This window comes from Opisthocomus hoazin, chromosome 7 (genome assembly GCF_030867145.1).
Source record: "Opisthocomus hoazin isolate bOpiHoa1 chromosome 7, bOpiHoa1.hap1, whole genome shotgun sequence".
NCBI classification, from domain to species: domain Eukaryota; kingdom Metazoa; phylum Chordata; class Aves; order Opisthocomiformes; family Opisthocomidae; genus Opisthocomus; species Opisthocomus hoazin.
In genome coordinates this window covers 32,203,546-32,226,307 of record NC_134420.1, presented here as the reverse complement: position 1 = coordinate 32,226,307, position 22,762 = coordinate 32,203,546, and the positions used below count along the sequence as shown (strand labels likewise).

The window sequence follows — 22,762 nt, the reverse complement described above, 5'->3', positions numbered from 1 at the left end:
TTGCCAAGATGTTGGTCATTCATGATGTCAAACCAAACCTTACTTTTTTGTGCAACTGTATGTAGCCTAATATTGCAAGCCTAAAGATCAGAGGATAAATATTACCATTTAAAACTCTTTAGGTTTTGAAAGCATATGCACTTCTGATGGGTTTTTTTTGTTCTATGATAGTTTCACTAGGCATAATCAGAAACACAGTGCTATGTGCTCTGCATATAACCCTGGGAACTGCCTCCATTTTAACCCGGAATCCCTGGTGTGAAAAAATAAAGTCAGGTTTTGGCCATAAATTCATGCCACCTCCACCTCTCAAGAAATGTTATTTACATGCAAATATTTCATGTATACAATACCGGACAATAAAGGCTTGTTTGCAAAACGAAAATTATCTGCCTTGCTCCTCATACTCAGGCATTTCAGTAATATGCTGCAGGTTCACAGTGTGTTCCTTGTTCCAGGAAGACAAAACTGTTGTTATCTCTGCAAAGAGCATAAGAGCATAGCAGATATTTGCTGCGAGCATCGTGGATAAATGAAAGTCTCAAAGATGGATCGTACAGTACAAAGCCAGCCACAGTCCCTCCCTCCCACAAGGGCTGTCTCTGATGTGGATTGCAAATGCTATTCGTGCAAACGAGACCTTTTTGGCCACCGGCACTGTGGGAGTGACAGTCTCAGAGGTCCTGGTGGACAGTCTGGTTTACAGCTGAGCCCTCCAAGGAGATGTCATAATAAAGCACTGCCTTTAACTATGGCTGGAAGATGCCGGCATTGCCAAGGGTTTTCTGTGACCTAATGAGAAATGCATTTCATCAAGCTACATAATTGCAGCTGGCACACAGAGGAAACATGCCATGAATGTAGAGACAGCCCTTCACAGGTTGTGAAATAACATAGCCTATAGCAAAAATTCATTCTACCAAGTTGACTGTGATGACTGCTGATATTATTTTGCCTGCACAAAGGGGAACTGTGCTGGCTGGTAACAATATTTAACCAGTAAGCTCAAGAATACTCAGGGAATGGGTAACTTCTTGCTCATAGAAAATACTTTGGGAGAGCAGGGAAGCCAAAGGTTTCCCTTCCCCCAGTGATTTTGATGTGTTTTGACCTGCCGAAGATACAACATTCTTTGACGGCCCTTTTAAATCCTGTTGCAGCGAGCTGGGGGTGGTGCCAGCTTCGATGGCATGGGGGTCAGCTGGGTGCTCGTGGGGCAGGCACAGGTGTCCTGCTGCGGTGGCTTTGCGCGTGGCCCGAGGACGGTGCAGAGGGCGGCATGCAGTCAGTGCTGAGCTTTGCCTCTGGCTGGCAGGGTTTATTGGGTCAGACACAGGTGCTTAAATGCAGCTAGATTACAGCCAGAGTCAGTCTGAGCTGGAAAGTGGCCCATAAATATTCACAGGGCTAAGGAAAGTCATTGCTTCAGGACTCTTCATCCCAACAAAAATAATAGCAAGCCGTAGGAAAGAAGAGGAGAAGAATACAATGATTTGAGGGGAAACTTAGCCCTGATGGACCAAGTCTGAGTGGATATAAATCACCATATAATTGTGTCTAGTCTGCACACCTAGACGCAGGATTTCTGGGATATGAGTTACAGAAACCCTTAAATTGGCTTTTGCAAGAACCAGTTCAGTCTGAGAGCAATAGTGTTGTCTCTCTTTTTCTTCATTAGCTGTTTTATCCTATCTGCCTACTATCACTGACATCCTAAATACAATTAATGTACTGTTGCTGCATCTTATTGCAGAGTATGTCTTGTGAAGTGGAAAGTTCAGTGCTCGGATAAAAGGGCATCATTCTTTTGCTATTATTTATAAACCTGCCGCTTGTTGGTATTGGGCAAAGTCACTCAAACAGAATACTTCCAGCTACTGTACAGGCAAAGCTTTTTTTTCCTACTTACTCAACCATAGGATTCAGTTTCCTAGTGTAAGAAAATGGGAGGGGAATACATGGGTTTAAGAAATCAGGCAGAGGTGGGGCTCTGAGTCAGTTTATAAAATAGTTGCTCGCCTGCATATGAGGCATTTAAACTATTGGCGTCTGTGGAAGCTGGGAGATGTGAAATTGCATTGCCACAGATAACACGGGACGTGTACCTGACAGCAACCATAATGGAGCAAGATGGCATTTTATCTCAGGTAAGAAGGGTGCAGAGCAAAGCAAGGCATCTGTGATCTCAGCCAGTTATGCTGCACTTGTTCCGAAGATGGTATCATTTTCTTGACCTGTCACTGACTATAAACGCACAGGAGGAAGAAAGTCAGTGCTTCAAGAACTCATTATCAAAATTTAAAAAATTAAAGCAAGGCATAGGAAAGAACAGAAAAGTACTTGAGAAGTAAGAGTTTATTTACAAAGGGAGCATTTTGTATATTTGGGGGTTTTCTTCATTTAGAAATGTGATAAATACAACCTTAGAATGGGTATTAAATAGCATAGGGATGGACTGCAAGGTGAAACATTAATGACAGAATGTGTTTACAGGAGACAGGTTTTCTGTTCTTTTAACAGTCGGGGCCAGGATCTGCCTTCCCTCTCCATGTGTCATGCGAAGGGTGGACCTTGTGTGGCTGCTACGCCTCTGCTCAGGCTTACTGGGACAAGGACAGCGCAGGCAGTGCCACCGGGCACAGCAGGGAACACCTGTACCCACCGAGGCTCTGTGGCCAGCACTGACCATGGGCTACTCCTTCACTGCTCTTCTGCAGCTCTCCAGGAAGGTTGCTTTTAAGAGACAGGATGGCTTTTCCAGGTGTAATGTTGGCCCTTCTTATTGCAGGAGCTGATCACTCAAACCACTCATCTAGGAGAAGGAATTATGCAGCTGAATCCTGATGGGGAACAGCAGACTCCTGTTACAAAGGTATCGCAAAGGAGAATTTCAAAAGAAAACTGCAAAAGAGACTTTCCTGCTGGGTGGAGCCTGGGTGAGAATAGATAGGGTTCAGCATCTGCCAAACAGCCTAATTAGCTACTGTAACCCATCCAGCTCCCTCTGAGAAACACTGCCCCACTTATCGTTTTGATGACTTCAGTTACGCAGTCTTGCTTCATGTTAAAGTCCTAGTGCTGTTTTCTATCCTTTGCACATGGGAAATGAACTTTGTTTTATTTAGACATGAAAAAGCTGGGTTTGAATAGGCTTCCTGCTACATATATCTTGCTAAAACACAAGGACAAATTTAGTGCCAGTGCAGGTAGTAATAGCTGTGAAATTGTGCCACTTAGTCCCACAAAAAGTATGGCACAATCTTGAAGTGGATTTTCAACACCTCATTTCCTGGATTAATCCCTCCTCTGGCTTCTACAAAAGACCTAATAGTTTTCCAGAAGGCTTCAGACACATTACATGAAATCTTTCCTCTAGGAAATGAGAGGACCAGATATACTGAAAAAGATTTTTTGACCTTATCCTCTCTAGTTTGAGGCCATTTAGTAATAATTTGGAACTCGCACTTGTTCTGTATCGAGCTGAGTTAAGCTGCTGAGCAACAAGGGTTGTGCTTACAGTTTAAGGAATAGTCAACCCTTTCTGTCGATTAGTTGAATGGAAAACTCAAAGATGAGGAAACACACCCTAAAATGCCACTCTCAACACTGCAGAGATTGCGGCAGGTTCAGAAGAACAAACCAAACCTCTTACATTCTTTGGGCAAAACTCACACCACTGATAGGATTTTGGCCATTTGTTATTTATACCTTCGTGACCTCTAAACCAAGGCTCCCTGGTCATGCAGGGCACATCCACATGCATGAGTACTTTGTTCAATCGGCACTCCCTCCCTGGCACTCTGGGATCATAAGCCACGAAGGTGGCTCCAGGGGACCCGATCCCCAAAACTGAGTTTAACCTTTTCAGGAACGTGCCTTTTCCAAAGCCAGCCACTGGAAGCACCAGTTACTGGCTCTGTAGCTACTGAACATTTTCCACGTGTACCTGCCTCATTCCTGTGCCTTAGGAGTTAGCTTTTAGCCATGAGTACGAGTGCCTTTGATGGTCTTATCCGCAGACACTCTTTGGACTCTTAGCAGTGGTTTGACATCCTTGATTTGCACACCTGGTCACCTGCTGTGCAGCTGAACAGCAGAAATGTCATTGGTGCCTTTTCCTAGGACTGGGTGCTTCGGTTACCTGGAGGCTAATTTTATCTGTTTCTTCATTAGCCTACTTGCTAATTGCCCCTAGTCTCAACAACATATATTCATTAGCCCTGGCTGATGATACACTGATTCATACACTCAGGTTAAACAGTATGAGAGACATCACATGGACATATATTTCATTGAGCCTATGAATACAGATGCACTTCACGTTTTATGGACAGTAAGCATGGTACATTATTAACACAGTACATACCAAATTGTTTTGCTCAGGCAGGCCAAACAGAGCAGAAGTCCTGCTCACAAATCTTTCTCAGTGGGACTAATGAGGTCAGTGTCATGCTAATGCCACTTCAGGACTGGCAATAGTCTTTTTATAGTCGTTTTGCAGTGTTGGTGGAGTGAGCAGGTGGTGTCAGTACCTGTCCATGGCCCTGTAGTTGAACTAAATGCCTTTTGCATTTTAGAACTTTTGGAGCACAATTTTCCTGCTGATTTATATTCCAGCATATTGTGTCTTTTCCCCCTTTCTGTGACTGTAGAAATAAAAGGTTAGATGTTATACAAAAATTATTTTTATATATGTTATACAATATATATGTTATACAATAATTACATGTATTTGTGTATTTTATGGTAAAAGGAGAAAGGATATGGACTCATGTTTGAGCAGAACAGCAATATGAAAGGCTAAGAAGTCAAGCACGAGGCCTTAATGTTGAAGACATGGGCTAATATGAAAGAGGGAAGACAATGTGAACAAACAAGAGTTTCTTCTCAGGCGTAAACCACTGTGTTTGCACTTCTTATGCAAAACTGTGCAAAGAAACTGCAAACATAAAGAGTTTACATTGTTCAAAACTAGAGAAAAATTTCTCACAGGAAAAAGTCAGAGGTAAGCTCAGCTCAAGAGGGGCAGTTACATGTCTGTAAGTGAAAAACACATGCAACGTGAACAGCACGGTGGAAGTGCAAAGCAGCAATCTCTTCCTCTGACATTCAAAGCAGCATAGGGACCAGAGGCCAACATTTAACTCTGCAGAGTGCTGTACATTTAAAAGAGCAGGAATATGAGAAAATCATATCCTGTACCCCAGGAGACTGAACATGTGTAATGACTGCATGGGAGGTGATTCCCATGATGATAGTTTTATCACTTGCAAAAAGCCTAAGGTAGCTTTTACCTTCCTACCTTGGAAATTTAGCAAGTAAATCCTCTCCCCTCCCACACTGAGTCTGAATCTTACCACTTTATGCAACTAGATTTTAGTTAGAAGACAAATAAATTCTCTATAATAATACAAATTCACATATCACGATACAAAAGTAGAGAAGTTTTTCTGTCTAGTACTTGATTTAGATATTATTAGGAGAATAAATGTATTGGCCATTTCATAGTCACATAGGCAAATTAAACTAAGTTGCTCATGATTTGTGTATTTCTCTCCTTGATCATTTCTATCTTCTAAATATGCTATCTACCTTTAGCATTCATTCCTGTCTTTTGTATGTTTTTTTCTCCACTGCAGATAGAATCAGCTCTGTGTTACTTACTGACTATAAGAGTCATAAGAGCAAGAAATATCCACCAGGCAGATGTCTGTAAGTATCCATAGCGCTCTGTACGGTTCTCTTAACCTTCATGGGGTAGCAGCTAGTCCTGCTCCAAGAAAAAGTGCTTTCTAGATTTCTTGCATGGATGGAGCAAGTCCTCTCACTGGCATGCTGATTCCAGCAATAAACATAGTATGTTGCTCTTTGCATCAGCCCTGTACTGTGCAGAGGTAACTCTATAAGGTCACAGTTGTACCTATTGCGTGAATTTCTCTGCATCCCCACAGGGAGCAGGGAAAGCTCTGCAGTCCATTAAAAGCAAGAAATGTTGAAAGATCTCCTGTCTTTTCCTCTGGAGTATATTTGTATCACAAAGGACGCAAACTGGTAGGGATAATGGAGCAAATATTGAAAATGGAGTAGCCTTATCTCAAATTCAGCTTGTACTCAAAGATTTCTCAAGGCTAAGTAGTCCAAATTACCATAACCTTACTCCCTGTGTATCAGCTTTCACAGATAAAACCCCATTAGGTGTTCTTACATTTTGTAGGTTCACTTCTGATGGTCTGCAACTGAAATATAACAGAACATTACAGCTTTACTTACGCAGAAATCAAGAAGCATTTTTTTTCTCTGTTTTGGGCTTTTTTTAAATGTTCTGTCTGGCTAAAACAGAAACTATCGCTTTGTTTCCTTAACCCTTGCAGGTATAGGGTGCTGTGGTTGTCCTGAATTATTATATCCTGGGTTAAACTGATTGCTTGATGACATAGCAGGAGGAGAAAATGCTTTGGTTTTAATACATTTATTATATCTCTAATCATATTTATTCAGAGAAGAATCATGTCCCTCTACTTTATTCTCCATTCCCGTTACTTAAATTGTAATGTTTATGTTGGGCAAACGTGTGGCTTTCTTCTAGAGCAAATTCTCATTCTAGATGTGTTTGTGTTTTTTAACATACAGTAAGCCAGACTGATTGCTACGTAAGCCTGTGGCTCCCAGCTGCTTCAGCCAACAAATTTCAGACTAAAACCATCAAGAATTGTAAAGATCCAGTCTGGAATGAAACCTTCTACTTCAGGATCCAGAGTCAGGTCAAGGTACTGAGCTGGGCCTTCCCTGTTAACACGACCTAGAGAGCAACTGCCAGGTTTTATCCTTTTGCACAGGGGACATGTAATTTTCTCAAGAGGCAAGGAAAGATGCAGAAAATTTGAGAATAACGCATATCCCTATGATGATTTTCTATGCCATGAAAGACAAGTATGTCTCTCAGCCATGGGTAGAATATGACCTTTCAGATGTCTGTGGTTTCCTCTCATTCCTCCTTGTAGGCAGATGTCTACATGGAGTTGATTTCCCCTCCACCTCCTTCCCTTCCTGCTCTTCTTCTATATGTCCTCCCACTCCTCACAACAGGAGCAGGACCTCCTACTTTGAATGAAATCTTGCACATTTCTACAGCCCTTCCTTTCCCTTCCCAGAATGTGCTGGAGCTGGCACTCTGTGATAAGGATGTGGTTACTCCAGATGACCACCTCTTCACGGTGTACTTCGATATAGCCAAACTTTCCCTGGGAGAGCAAGTCTTCATGCACTTCAAGTGTGATTCACAGGTGAGGTCAGAAATAAGAAATGGAATAGACTGGCAAGAACACGTTTGTCTGCTTTTCTGTCTAAATGTTACCTGCAAAATCTTTCTTTTTTCCCTCCTTCTGTATGGACTGCTCACCCACACAAAAGGGAGCTGCTTTTCACTCTGACATGGGAAAGCCTTTTCACACCTGAGTATGTAGGCACACTGAAGGGTTTGGCGTTGGCCACAGAGACTCACAAACTTCAGGTGTCTTTGCAAAATTGTCACTTTGCTGAGCCTGCCCCCATCGAGGATCAAGGAGTGTGTCCACGTCAGTACATGTTGCTTTTTTGTCATAACTTGTTACTCAACCTAGTAATTAGGAAGTAATAACTCTGTGGTCAGAGCCAAGTGTTGAACCAGACTAGCTGCTAATTACGGACTGTGGCAAGGATGTTTAAATAAGGTGTCATGACACTCTGCTTGGCAACAAGAATATTCCTATTTTGAATGTCCAAGGAGGCTCTGAAAGTCACACATCTGACCTCCTGGTATATTCTGTCCATCCCTGTCCTTTTCCAGTTCCCTCCCAGTCTCTTATGCATCTGTCATGCACCATTAAGTTGATTAATTATCATATCTACACACATTCAAACTCAGCTTTGCTGCTCATTATCTTTAAATTCCTTATTTACCATTTCTGTCTCTGCAAAATACCAGAGGAGCAGTGTGTGGACTTCTGCTAGCCCTTGGTAAGACAGAAACTTTTGGCTAGTTGTAACCCAGCTGATTACTGTCTGAGGGGTTACAGGTGCCGTATCCAATCCTTTCATTACTGCATTTGCACAGCCACAGTAGTTAGACCTCATACTCTTCAGGCCTTCATAAATTTTTTTTGTCCTATGTTAGTAACTTTTTGTTGTCTTTAATGCAATAGACAATTTGAGCAACTAAGTAACCTACAGCATGTCTGACTTCTCTGTTCATCATCCCTTCTGTCCACACCTTTTTTTTCCCCTCTCCTGTGCTTTCTTCCACCTAGGGATTATACTCTTCTCCACCACCCCACAGGCCAGGCCTTACTGTCAGATTTAACTCTGCCCCAACGTCCTCACCACGTTGCCAAAGTGGTTGTCTTCTTCCACTGCTGCTTTGCATGTCATCATTTTCCCTCCTTACACCAGTAGGTGTTGGCTGCTCCCTGCAGCAGACCCTCTTTCTCTTTGCTGGCAGACTCGGTATGAGACAGCATCTCTGCCTGGGTCTGTCCCTTATGTCCCAGCAGAAGCAGGGAAGACAACTACCTTCTTCGTTAAAAACTATGTCACAGCCACCCAGAAACTTCCTATCAATAAAGAATCTTGAGGCTCGAGACATACAGATGTCAGGTGGTGGGTGCCTCATTTTAAATGCTCTGCCAGTCACAAATAATACATGCGTACCTGTATTGTGAGAGTGAGAACGTGCAGTATGAGAACTGCCAGTAGACTAGTGCCAAAAACATTTTCCTTTCTTTATTTTCCAGAGACAAGAGGAGCTAGAGGTGGGATTTGCATTGGATAATATGTGAGTAAACATGAAATGCCACATGATCTGCAGCAAAAAGAAACAGCAATTCAGAAGCATAATATATTCTAGTCTAATTGTCCAGAGTGCATCATTCCTTGATGATGCTGATGATGAACATGGTTTCCTGAGGAATCTGCTAAGAGCTGTGTGACAAATTGGTGCGTGCCGGGATGACCTTCCATGAACTTCAGGCAGACAAGGAGAACACCCTAAAACCTTTTCTTTGCCTAGTGTAATGAATACTATTTAAGACCAGAATACTGGGACTGCTGTTTTGTCACAGATTTTTCTTTCAGATCAGCGGAGGTAGCTCACCTCCTTTCAAAGCACAACATGGAATAACACACTGGATTTCTGATCTAGAGCCCTTTCTGTCCTGTCCTTCAATAAACTGCAATTTAAAATAAAAAATGGATTCCATGAAACCATCTGCAGCCTTACCTTGGGGCTCAGCATAAAATCACTGCATGGTTTGGCCCTGCAGTACTTTTTTTTCTGCTGAGCTCCAGGACTGGATAAGCTGATAGGATAACGATTGTGCCTTGATAGAGTATGAGGAAACTTGTACCATGAGTCTCCTGGGACTTTTCTTTCAAATCCAAGACATAGCTAAAACTAAGCATGATGAAAATCAGGAGAAGGGCGTGACTCATGAATTATACTGTAATTATACTGAGTTATTAAGAATTTGTTTTTCTTTCTGTTTCCTAGTTCAGGCCCTCCTGAAACCATCATTACTAATGGAGTACTAGTGGTGAGTGTTATGTTTTGCCATCTTTCTTGTCCTGTTGCCACACTTGTTTCCTTTGACTCACAGTCACCAGCCCAACATATCCTTTGAGAAAAGCCAGCACTGAAAAGATGTGATTTCCCACTTCATCATCTGCCTCATGACAGATCCACATGGCTGACACCTGTGGAGAGGCTGTGGCTGGAACAGCAGGGAGAAGCCCCATTCTAGCATCTCTCTGGAGTTGCAAAGGCAACGCATGGAAGAGGTTTAGGTCTGAGACATCAGTGGGGCAGCGAACTCTTTCCCAGACACCACTCCTCCCAAATTGCCAATGCAACAGGGATTGTCCCATCGCAGGCACACATAATTTCCTGCATTGATAAGTGTGCTTTTTATGCAGGGATTTTCTGACCATGCGATTTACTCATCTATTAGCTTTGTTTCCTCAATATTTTTTGTTTAAATCAGTCTTTTGCATCTGTGTCAGGGTCCTGGGGGTGCTGTTTTTCACTCTGTCTTTACCTTCACCCTTCTGCAAGCCCTTGTTCCTCCACACCGCCACTGCCAGCCTTGCCCTGGCTGCTTCTGGTTTCTCAGAGAGTCCTTCTGTTCCAGCCAGCATCTGAAATTGAGGTCATGGCTGAAATAAAAGGTTTTTCTCGGGATGAAGTGCACTGCCTGTATAATGTTTGTATCATCAATGGTAGGAGCTTAGACTAGGAACAGAATCTTAGAGTGGAAAATTTCCTGCCATGAGGTATTTCCTTGTTCATGTCTCTTACAGTCTCGCAAAATCTGCTGCTTGGAAGTCCAGGTGGTTGAGAAGAAGACAAAGAAGAAGAAATCTTTATCAAGTAAGGTTATTTTTCCATCAGCTATTTTCAAGTCATGACATGCTAATATTATGAAAGACACTGGCTTATTGGCTTAATGTAAGAATGAAAAAGAAACCACCCCAAAACATGAGAACAGCCTTCTGGTAGAGTCTGTAAGAACATTTGTTTCCAATATTGATGAGAAAACTGCTTTGTGTCTGCTTTTGTGTCACTTCCTTAGAGAAAGAATTCTCCTTTAAAGTGCAAGGCTCTTATGAAGGCACCCAAGACATTGTGCTGGGATCTGATCTGGTCTTCAGCTCCTCCTCTCCTGCCAAATTCCATTATGCCAGATACAAGCAGCCAACGCTGGATGTTATGCTACCAGGGAAGAAACCACCTCCGCCCTTTGTATGTTGTTATTGGACTTTGTAAAACATAACAGTGGCACATAAAGTAATATGCACCATAAATAGTAACATTAATTTGCAACGTGGAAAGAGAGTAACAAAATCGGATATATTTGTATTTTTTCAGTGCTCCTGTGTGTATGATACAAACTCAAGCTCTCCAAGCATGGAACTTCATTCCCTTCCAAGTGGAAAAAACATGACCTTAACAGAGGTGGGTGCGTGCTCTTTCATGGGAGAGGTTGAGAAAACAGAGTGTGGAAGTCTGCGTCCCTCTGATGATTATCAGGGTACTTTCTCATGATGAAAGCCTGCAGAAAAAAATGCCACAGTCTTAACAGTGGTGGGTCTTTAGGTGATTAGGTCAGGTTGTGCCTTGTTCTGTTTGTATGGCTGTGGGAATATGGGGGATCTTGTTACTCCATCCTGATCTTACTTCATGCTAAATTTTGAGGCTCTCCTTTTCCCCTTCTCATCCACCAGTGGAGCACCTGAGCTAGCTGAGGTAGTGCAAGTCTCTTGCTTATACCGACCATGCTTTGCAAAGCACTTATAGATTCATGGTTAAAAAAAAAATCCATACAGAATGAAAGGATCGCAGCTGTTGTGGGGTATAAGCCACAGAAAGCAAGGAGCTTTTATTCTGCTGTGTAGAATAATAGTGTGGCTGCATGCTGGCTGGCTGACTAAGAGAGGTAATGTTGGTAGGGATGGGTAAGGTATACATTATCATTACTTTCCTCTGTAAACAGCAGTTGTCATCAGATGTTACATTCACTAGAAAACATTGGGAATTACTGAACGACTTCGCTGACAATAAACCACTGCAGTCAATTCACATGTGCTGCTGGATTATTCAGAGCTCTCAATCTGTACCTGCATTGCTAGGATGGCACAAGCTAAAATTCATCCTGCTAAAGCAGGTTGTCAGGCTTACACTGTTTGCATTCTTGCTTTCCAGGATAAAGGATTTTATTTATACGCAAAGGCAGAAGACTGGTAAGAGACTTGGCTACTCTTGGAGGCTAACATGTCTTTACCTGAACTCATCTCACCCTTTGCTCTTTACTGGGGAGGAGGCACTCACAGTAGGACAGTAGGTTGTGTGACCAAGTGATGTGGAATTCACATGAACTGGAAAGCAAACTATATGTGCAAAATTAATAATACATGTAGATAATCCATACTGAGATATGAATAATGAAAAAGATGCATAAAATAGAAGAAATAATATCACAAGCTAATTATGCTAGTCGGTGTTATGCTCAGCACAATCTTTAACATTTTCTTAACACTGTGTAAGAGTGCAGCTTATCTCCTGGTACTGATAATCCTGAAGTAGGTAAACTTTTCTGCTTACCTCAAGACAAACATGACAAGATTTTCCTACAGTTCTCAGTGCAGGTTCAAGTATGAGAGAATCCAGACAACAGATGTCCCAGAAATCATCTGCAGGAATGTCTTTCCTTAGGTTTTCCTTTGATAACTGCTTAGAAATCTAGCAGTCCGTCTTTCCATCATTCTTTCACGCAGCATTTTATACCTGCTTGGGAGTGCTGGAAAGGCACCTCCTGTAAATGCTTTACTTTGTGGATCTGGTTGATTTCCTTGTACTGGAAACTCTGAGCTTGTCTATAAATAATAAACCAGAATATTCTTTTTTCCTGATTTCTGCTCCAGCCCAGATGTCCTTGATGTGCGTTTGGGGTTTGATCTCTGTGTGCAGGAGCAAGACTTTCTACGCAAAAGGCAGAAGCATGTTGCTTCTGCTCTGAAGAAGGTCCTGCAGCTGGAACAGGATTTGCTGGACCATGAGGTCTGTAGGGCAAACATTCAAAACACCTAATGAGTGCTTAGCAGTGAGGTATAACAGCATAATATAACCTCTTTTTCTTCCCAGTTAGTTTTTTTCCTGGTCTTTCCTCATCTTTAAACTCAGGTACACTTAAGATACTGCCCCGTGCCTCTAATCTCACCCAGTCATCCTGTTCGTTGCAGTTGCTATCTGAGCTTAACTCTTCTTCTGCTGTACCTTCATTGCAAGCCAGGCTAGATGTTCCCTATAGAGAAATGGCTTCTTCCACAGTCTTTACCCCACCATTCTCATCCTTATTGACAATCCTTCTTCTTCTCTTCAGTCTGTGAGACTTCTTTTTGATTCCTGCCTTTAAAACTGATTTTTTATCTCTTACTGTCGCTTTTGGTTTGAATTAATGCATTTTCCTTTGTTTTTTACCAAACATCTGTGTTGAACACATTGGAGACAAGTGTCAGGTATCTAAGCAGGAATTATCATTACTTCTATTCCTGTTCTTCTTTATAAAATAAATGGCAATGCTATGTTTCAGCAGAAATAATTCAGAAAGGAGTCTGTATCTGGGCGCATGTGGTGGTGTCAGGCTTTGCGTAGTAGGAGATCTCTGCTGAGAGCCATAGTCAGCTGCAGTCCACTGTCTGACTCCAGCCCTTTCTGTTTGTGCGTTGCGCAGACCCCAGTGGTGGCCATCATGACTACAGGAGGAGGGATGAGATCTTTGACCGCACTGTATGGCAGTCTACAGGGGCTCAAGAAACTCCACCTCTTGGATTGTGCCACATACCTGACTGGTTTGTCTGGTACTACATGGTAAGCATGACTGGGCAGCTCTTGGCTGGAGTCTTCCTGATGACACCGATGCACTGAAGTAGGCTGGGGCTGACATGCAGTAGTCTACCTGTAATACCTTCTCAGCAGTCCTATTTTTCTGATCTTCCAAAACTGACAGATTAAACTCTTTTCATGGAGGAAAGTCACATGATTTGCAACGGCATGAAAACAAGTGTTTTTCTAACAATATCTTGTGTAAAATTGCTCAAGCCATTTTGACAGGGATAATGGCTGTGACTTCAAAGGGAGCACGATAGTTTCTTAGGGAACTGAAGACAAGAAACCTTTACTTAATTTCAAATCAAGAACTTAAAATAGAAACATAAAATGTAGCCGTTGCCTACTTCAAACCTCGGTGTATTTTTTTCCCTCTTCAATACATATTTCCTCTTCCTAGGACAATGTCAAACTTGTACAGAGATGCTGAGTGGTCACAAAAGGATCTTGACAAGCAAATCAGCGAGGCTCGAAAACATATGACAAAATGCAAAATAAATTCCCTTTCCTTGGAATATTTGAAGTATTACAAAAACCAGCTGTGTCAACGGAAAAGAGAGGGCCGCAAAACAACTTTTATAGATCTCTGGGGGCTTGTCCTGGAATCTTTATTGCATGATGGGGTACAGTATGTCATAAATCAGCGTTTACAGTGGCTTACAATTTTTTGAAAATTAATTTCTGGAGAAGATATTTTCCTGTTTGTTCTAAGAAAAGCATTTTGTTATGAGACTCTGTGTGTGCAAATGCACAGCCATTTCCAAAATATTTCGTGTCAGTCTTTGAAATCCAATCATGGTGGAAATCAACATCCTTGCTTGTGAGATTGTGGATATGTTTTTCTGAGAAAACTCCAAGATTAACATTTTGAAAAAAAATAGATTTTAAGGGTTTTTTTTTCATATTCTGCAAGTATTTTCTTTAGAAATAACAAAATTACAGATACTCCCTTAATGCCCATGAGAGGTAAAAACAAACAGACCTGCAGACTTTTGAAGTATGTGAGAGGTCTTACATAAACTTGCAGCATAATGGGTTAAGCTGGTTTATACCAGCAGTATTACTTTCTACTCTTCATCATTTCCTTCCATTTCCATCCTAATGGGTCATCAAATCATCTGGCATCAGATAGGATGCCTACAGATATTTCAGTAACAGAATGCTTACAGAAATTTTGAAAAATATGGACATTTCAGAATTTAAGCGCAGCACGTATTATACATTAGAGGCAGAAATTTTTCTGCCCTGCTAGCTTAGATGCAGAGAAAATGTTCCTGTGCTAGTTTTCATCTCAGTGTAACCGTATTTCTGGAATCACAGAAAGACAACCATAGACTCTCTGATCAGCAACGGGCCATTGATCGTGGTCAGAACCCATTGCCTATCTATACTGCAGTCAATATTAAGAACAACTATAGCACTGTGGATTTCAAAGGTAATTATGAAACTTTTGAGAGTCATTTGTCTTTACATTTAAGCTGGTAAATTCTGGGACAGTCTGTTTAGATAGCCTAATAAAAGCCCTCTCATTTAAGGACCAGAAGCTCAGCTGATGTGTATTCATATAATGTCCTTGTAGTCAGGTACAAGTTTGACTGTCTATGCAACAGACTGAAAAATATTCCAAAGACTTTTCATGTTCATGATTCTTCATTTGTACCATGCTTATAACTCATTGCTATTGGTTTGAAATATTAGACTTCACTGCAGAATTATTTTAATTTTATCTCCTTTCATTCCCATGATAGTAACACCATTTTCATCTACAGCTAAGGGCCTGTAGTAAAACATTGTTCTCTTCTTTATGTTCCTTTCCACAGAATGGGTGGAGTTCACCCCTTATGAGGTGGGTTTGCAAAAATATGGAGCTTTTGTTCACACTGAGGATTTTGGCAGTGAGTTCTTCATGGGTCGGTTGATGAAGAAGGTCCCTGAATCCCGGATCTGCTTCTTAGAAGGTAGGTTATTGCCTTAAAAACAGCTGAATGATTTTTAAATTTTTTTCTATTTGTGAGCTATATAAACTAAGCACTAATAAAGCACTGGTGCATGACTGACAGGGCAGTTTCACTGGAGTGGATAAATATCGTTGTATTAATATTTACTACAGTGGATTCACTTTACTGTGAAAAAGAAAATTCAAAGTGAGAGACCAATAGATATTCTCATTTTTAAAGCTAATTTTGAATTAAAATATAGTATCACTTACAGAATCATTGAATCATTAAGGCTGGAAAAGACCTGTAAGATCATTGACTCCAACCATCCACCCAACACCACCATGCCTACTAAACCATATCCCGAAGTGCAATATCTACATGTTTTTTAAACATCTCCAGAGATGGTGACTCAACCACCTCCCTGGACAGCCTGTTCCACTGTCTGACCATTCTTTCAGTAAAGACATTTTTCCTAACAGAGGAGAGGTGCCCGAGGACTGGAGAAAGGCCAATGTCACTCCAATCTTCAAAAAGGGCAAGAAGGAGGACCCAGGGAACTACAGGCCGGTCAGCCTCACCTCCATCCTGGGAAAGCTGATGGAGCAGCTTATCCTGGAGGTCATCATCAAGCAAGTGGAAGAAGGTTATCAGGAGTAGTCAGCATGGATTCACCAAGGGGAAATCATGCCTGACCAATCTGATAGCTTTCTATGATGACATGACTGGCTGGGTAGATGAAGGGAGAGCCGTGGATGTTGTCTACCTAGACTTCAGAAAGGCTTTCGACACAGTCTCCCATGATATCCTCCTAGGGAAGATCAGGAAGTGTGGGCTGGATGAGTGGTCAGTGAAGTGGATTGAGAACTGGCTGAATGGCAGAACTCAGAGGGTTGTCATCAGCGGCGCTGAGTCTAGTTGGAGGCTGGTAACTAGTGGTGTCCCCCAGGGGTCAGTACTGGGCCCAGCCTTGTTTAACTTCTTCATCAACGACCTGGATGAAGAGTTGGAATGTACCCTCAGCAAGTTTGTTGATGACACAAAACTGGGAGGAGTGGTAGATACACCAGAAGGCTGTGCTGCCATTCAGCGTGACCTGGATAGGCTGGAAAGTTGGGCAGAGAGGAACCTGATGAGGTTCAACAAGGGCAAATGCAGGGTCCTGCACCTGGGGAGGAACAACCCCATGCATCAGTACAGGCTGGGGGTGGACCTGCTGGAGAGCAGCTCTGTGGAGAGGGAATTGGGTGTCCTGGTGGACGACAGGTTGACCATGAGCCAGCAGTGTGCCCTGGCTGCCAAGAAGGCCAATGGGATCCTGGGGTGCATCAAGAAGAGTGTGGCCAGCAGGATGAGGGAGGTTCTCCTTCCCCTCTACACTGCCCTAGTGAGGCCTCATCTGGAGTACTCTGTCCAGTTCTGGGCTCCCCACTTCAAGAAAGATGAGGAGCTACTGGAGAGAGTCCAGCCGAGGGCTACAAGGATGGTGAGGGGACTGGAACATCTCCCCTGCAAGGAGAGGCTGAGGGAGCTGGGCTTGTTCAGCCTGAAGAAGAGAAGGCTGCGAGGGGACCTAATAAATGCTTATAAATATCTGAAGGGTGGGTGTCAGGAGGATGGGGCCAAGCTCTTTTCAGTGGTGCCCAGCGACAGGACAAGGGGCAATGGGCACAAACTGAAGCATAGGACATTCTGTCTGAACATGAGGAAGAACTTCTTCCCTCTGAGGGTGACGGAGCACTGGAACAGGCTGCCCAGGGAGGTTGTGGAGTCTCCTTCTCTGGAGATATTCAAGACCCACCTGGACAAGGTCCTGTGCAGCCTACTGTAGGTGACCCTGCTTCAGCAGGAGGGTTGGACTAGATGACCCACAGAGGTCCCTTCTAACCCCTACTATTCTGTGATTCTGTGATTCTGTAATATCTAATCTAAACCTCCCCTGACGCAACTTGAGTCCATTGACTCTTGTCCTATCGCTTGTTGCTTGGGAGAAGAAACCAACACCTGCCTCACTACAACCTCCTTTCAGGAAGCTGTAGAGAGCAGTAAGGTCCCCCCTCAGCCTCCTCTTCTCCAGACTAAACAGCCCCAGTTCCTTCGGTTGCTCCTCGTAAGACTTGTTCTCTAGACCCCTCACCATCTTCGCTGCCCTTCTCTGGACAAGCTCCAGCAATTCAATGTCTTTGTTGTAGTGAAGGGCCCAAAACTGAACACAGTACTGGAGGTATGGCCTCACCAGTGCCGAGTACAGGGGGACAATCCCCTCCCTACTCCTGCTGGCCACACTATTCCTGATACAAGCCAGGATGCCATTGGCCTTCTTGGCCACCTTGGCACACTGCTGGCTCATGTTCAGCCGGCTGTTGACCAGCACCCCTAGGTCCTTTTCCGCTGGGCAGCTTTCCAGCCACTCATCCCCAAGCCTGTAGCATTGCGTGAGGTTGTTGTGACTGAAGTGCAGGACCCAGCATTTGGCCTTGTTGAACCTCATACAGTTGTCCTCGGCCCATCGATCCAGTCTGTCCAGATCCGTCTGCAAGGCCTTCCTACCCTCCAGCAGATCAACACTTCCACCCAGCTTGGTGTCATCTGCAAACTTACTGAGGGAGTACTCAATACCCTCATCCAGATCATTGATAAAGATGTTAAACAAGACTGGCCCCAAAACTGAGCCCTGGGGACCACCACTTGTGACTGGCCACCAGCTGGATTTAACAGCCAGTTTCACCAGGAGGATGCTGTGGGGAACAGTGTCAAAGGCCTTACTAAAGTCCAGGTAGATGACGTCCACAGTTTTACCTTCCTCCACTAGGCGGGTCACCTGGTCATAGAAGGAGATCAGGTTGGTCAAGCAGGACCTGCCTTTCATGAACCCATGCTGGCTGGGCCTGATCCCCTGGTTGTCCTTCACATGACTGGTGAGTGCACTCAGGATGAATCGCTCCATAATCTTGCCCGGCACTGAGGTCAGGCTGACAGGCCTCTTGTTCCCAATTTATTTTATTGTTTTAATTTATTGTTTTATATATTTATTTTATTGTTGGACTTCCAGTCCAACAATAAAATTCAGGTCCATGGGAATCCACAGTTCTGCTTGTGCTACTCCAGAAGGGTGAACTCCAGAGCCTCTTGCCTATCTCACAGGTAGTCAGTGACTTGTGTGCTTCCTGTAGACGGTTTACATGAGCCTTCATGCTGATTCTCCACTGCATCGAGGTGTGTTTGAGCATGCCAGGTCTTCCGTGCTCCAGAGAGTCTGCTTTGGCCACACATCACTGGCTCCAATTTCCACATTGCCTGGGCAAGCCTGAGGGGAAAACAGCATAGCCATATCCAGAAACATTTTTGCTACTGACTGAAGTGGAGCATGGAAAAGTGTTTTCCAAACAAAGAGAGAAGCTGGCAGCTTGTGACTGTTTTGAGATGCAAACTTCTGTTTGTCTGGCCACTTCGCTTAAAGCGAGGGAGACGTTGTACTGTTTTAGCCTAAGCCTATGCTGGATGTGCATACATTTGCACTTCCTGAACCAAAAACAGTGAGAACTTGGCGCTAAGGGATAACCAGAGAAATCGTCTCTCAAGCTCAAAAATGCATGCTCAAAACTGATCCCTCAGTGTGTTAACAGGCTTATTCTCAAAAAGGGAATCCTACAAATGCAGAGACTATAAGATCACATTGTATTTAGACTCTTATCAATATAATTCCCCATCAGACCTCTCAGACTGCAAACTTTCATCCTTTCTTTTTACACAAGCCTTGTGAAACTTGGATTTTTTTTCTGAAAACCCAAGCTCCTTAAATTGTATTAATCCACAAAAAAATTATCATTTGTTAAAATATATATCCAGCTATAAGTACCATAAGACAAAAACTGGATACCAAAATAAGGTTTGAAAACCAGCAGCAAAATAAAAATGACACATCATCCATTTAAAACAAACTAAAGAAAAGTATAAACCTTGCAGATTTAATCTCATGATAACAGTTTTGCAATTCATGACGTGTGAACTTTTGCGTTAGAAAGCTCTTTCCTTTTACAGGCATGTGGAGTAGTTTATTTTCATTGAATGTGTTATATATCTGGAATCTGTCCCATTCATCAGAAGATTTCTGGCACAGGTGGACCCAGGACAAAATCGACACTATAGGTAAATTATTATACTTCTTCCTTACTATGTACTTATTGTTAGATTTAGTCTTGGGTAAACCTTCACACCCAGCTGCTACATGAAATGTGCACTGTGTATTTGGCGGTTTTTGGAGTGTTTCTTCAAAGGCCACATTGCCTTTCTGGGAGGAATTGAAATCAAAGTCTCATACTGTGAAGCATAACTGGATAACTCAAAAATCTCCAGTCCTGTGATCTATGTGGTCACTGAGGCCGCAATATAGATGTTGTCAGATGAGTAAAATGTTCGGGAATAATAACATTGATCTGTAAATGATTAATAAAGCAGTAATATTTTGAATCCATTAAGTAGGAGCTACTGTAATACAAATCAGTGCAACAGTTATCTTTTTCCAAAGCTTGCATTCAGTCTGTTCCACAAGTGTGTGCATGTCTGGTACAGATTTTTATTGCTGCCTGAGACTGGGTCTTGTTTTTTCTACACATCTGTCCTGTGTAAGGAAATGGTATTTGGCTGGTAAGAGTAGCATTTTATTTTATTTTTCATTTGATCACTTCTGCTCAATGAGTCTTTTCATCCTAGACCTTTTAAATAAATAAAACACTGGTTTTTATTACTTACCTTGACAACTTGGGTATGACCTTGCTCTGGGCAGGTAGAATTTAACAGCCTTTCCCTGTGCAGAGGAGGAACCCCTCCTACCACTGAAGTTACATGAGCTGCAGACTCGCCTGTTCACCCCTCCTGGCCCGTTCGGCAGTGCTCTTCGCAGTGCTCTCACCGACCGCCCCTGCATTGCCCAGGATCACAACTTCCTAAAGGGTTTCCAGATGGATAATGACTACCTGGAGAACAAGCACTTCTGCAGATGGAAAGGTAACAGAAGACCTATGTGCCTGGGGAGATAATAAACAAGCAGAAAAAATCAAAAGCCCAGATTTGATAATAAACACATTCTCCAAGGTAAGAGGCCATCTTTGGGCAGAATCACTATTAGAGCAATCAGTCATGGTAGACTGGGATGTAGCATGGCGTAGTGTTGAGCTCCACGTCAATGGTTTGCTGGTGGCACACACCTCCTGAGGCAGCGGCATCATGTCCTGACGGTGGTCCTTCCTTTCTCTGAAGACACACTCCATGCGGAGGCACAAGAAACCCCCTTCATGAATGTTGTCACGGCAGAGCCAAAACTGCATATGACTGGAGTTGGGAGGGCGGAAGAGAAAGGATATAGTGAAGCCCTCTGCCCCAAAGATGGTAACCAGTTAGGGCTCTGTGGTCATGGTGTAAGAGTGGGGAACAGGCTAACTAGTTTTGCACTATTGCACTTGCAGCAAGAAGTATCTTTCCTTTTAGATACTGTGTTAGACACACTTCCCAACCAGCTGACACAATCAGAGGAATTCCTGTCTCTGGTGGATACAGGATTTTTCATCAATACAAGCGTCATGCCACTTCTAAAACCAGAGAGAAAGGTGGATGTCATTCTGCATTTAAATTACAGTGCAGGATCCCAGATACAGGTGAGAGGATTTGAAGTGATCTCTGTTTCTTCTTCAACAGCTGCATACTTGGAAGTTTTTAACACTCAGGTGCTTTCTATATTGCTCCTAAAATACTTAACCACTAGCATTTTTAGCTTAATGTTGCAGTGTGATACTTCATTTATAGGCTGTGCATATTCTTACCTGTTTTTCTTGTATGATACAACCGGTTTGTGCTAGGAACTCGGAAAACAAAAAACCTCTCTCCTCTGACGCAGTGCTTTCCTATAGTGGTTTCAGAGCTTTCACACAGCTAGCATGGAAAATGCCCCCTTTGTTACTGGACTCTAAGAAATCCTGAGCCCTGAAATCCTCTTTAAGTCTTAGCACTGTTCTATTCATTGATCCAGGCTCTGGACCAGACCTGCAAGTACTGCTCAGAGCAGGGAATCCTTTTTCCCAGAGTGGACTTGAGTGAAGAAGACAGGAAAAACCTGAAGGAATGTTACCTTTTTGATGGTGCTGAGACTCCAGGAGCACCAGTACTGCTATTTTTCCCACTAATTAATGATACTTTCCAAAAATACAAAGCACCAGGTGAGTAATCAATCATGTTAGAAAAAGGCTGACATAATGGCCAGCCTATTAAAGGGAGTATATTTAATACTCCAACACTTAAACTTCACTGTTGACTCATTTCAATACACTAATTCTCTCTGTTGCTTAAAGTTACTTGTTTTACCAAATCAGATTTGCTGTTATGGCGGTCCTCTTTCAATTCCCAAGCTACTTAGTTTGCAGGTAACTTTGATGTACTTATGTGAGCCACAGGCATAGCTCAGAACTGCAGTGTAGTCCCATGTAAGAGGAAGAATCACTATTTTTCTTCCCTCATGTGAAGCAGCTGATCTCCACCTGAGCCAGGGACTGAGCTGTCAACTTGAAAAAGAATTATTAGTTTAAAAAAAAATTTAAAAACCCACAAGAGATTTTTAAAAACCCATGAACCCATTTTAAAAACCCATGAACTTCGTCTGTGGAGAGACATCTCCTTTCCCTGCTCTGTTGAGAGTTTGCTTACTTATGACCAGAATAACTCCCATCACTCAGCAGTGATTTGTCTCCCCATCCTCCCAGGTCAGAAGCGCTCAGAGTCAGACATGGCAGATGGTGAAGTTGATCTCTACAGCCGTTGTTCCCCTTATTCAACATATTCAGTCCAATACACTGAGAAGGCATATGACCGTCTGGTTCAGCTGGGTGAATACAACATTCTGAATAATGAGGACCTCATTATGCAGGCCCTGCACACAGCAGTGGCACGGAAAAGGCAGAAAAGGAAATAATGTCAGACAAGGGAGGATGCTTTTGTGTCCCCTAAACCAGCAAGTGACTGAATTTCCCTTATGATCGGCCAGCAGGCTTCAAAGAGTTCCTGCTCAACCCCACTTAATGGCAATCTCTGATGAACAAAGACAACACTGAAAAGAAACTTTTTTATCCAAAGAATTTCACTGCAGCAATTCATTGCAATTCAGCTACGACAGTGGAGTGCAGTTCATTGTATGGTACAGAAGATGGGCTCCATGAGGAAGACAGTGTAAGATGATCATGAGCATGGTGCTAGTTGCCTTGAGAAAGAGTTTGAAATGTTTAAGTCTAACATATTCACGGCAGACCACATTAAAAACATATTTTATTAAAACAACTTGTGCTTTATGTTTGCAAGGTGTTGGAGAGGCAAGCAGCAGCCTACGGGCCAGGTTTGTGACTAGGACTGTGCCACACTGTAGGCA

At 42.8% G+C, this 22,762-nt stretch overlaps 1 protein-coding gene across 1 annotated transcript; it reads left to right on the top strand.

Annotated features, from left to right (window-relative positions):
* Window positions 1-1,279: 1,279 nt before the first annotated feature.
* Window positions 1,280-22,312, top strand: LOC104328178 (cytosolic phospholipase A2 epsilon). The gene is made up of 22 exons (XM_075427134.1): window positions 1,280-1,336; window positions 2,088-2,147; window positions 2,789-2,872; window positions 5,640-5,712; window positions 6,631-6,767; window positions 7,152-7,283; window positions 8,769-8,809; window positions 9,524-9,566; window positions 10,330-10,399; window positions 10,602-10,771; window positions 10,898-10,984; window positions 11,732-11,769; window positions 12,451-12,586; window positions 13,260-13,396; window positions 13,815-14,037; window positions 14,735-14,849; window positions 15,235-15,372; window positions 19,393-19,500; window positions 20,167-20,358; window positions 20,839-21,005; window positions 21,377-21,563; window positions 22,104-22,312. The coding sequence occupies exons 1-22, from the start codon at window positions 1,280-1,282 to the stop codon at window positions 22,310-22,312; spliced, it is 2,604 nt and encodes an 867-aa protein (XP_075283249.1).
* Window positions 22,313-22,762: the final 450 nt, after the last annotated feature.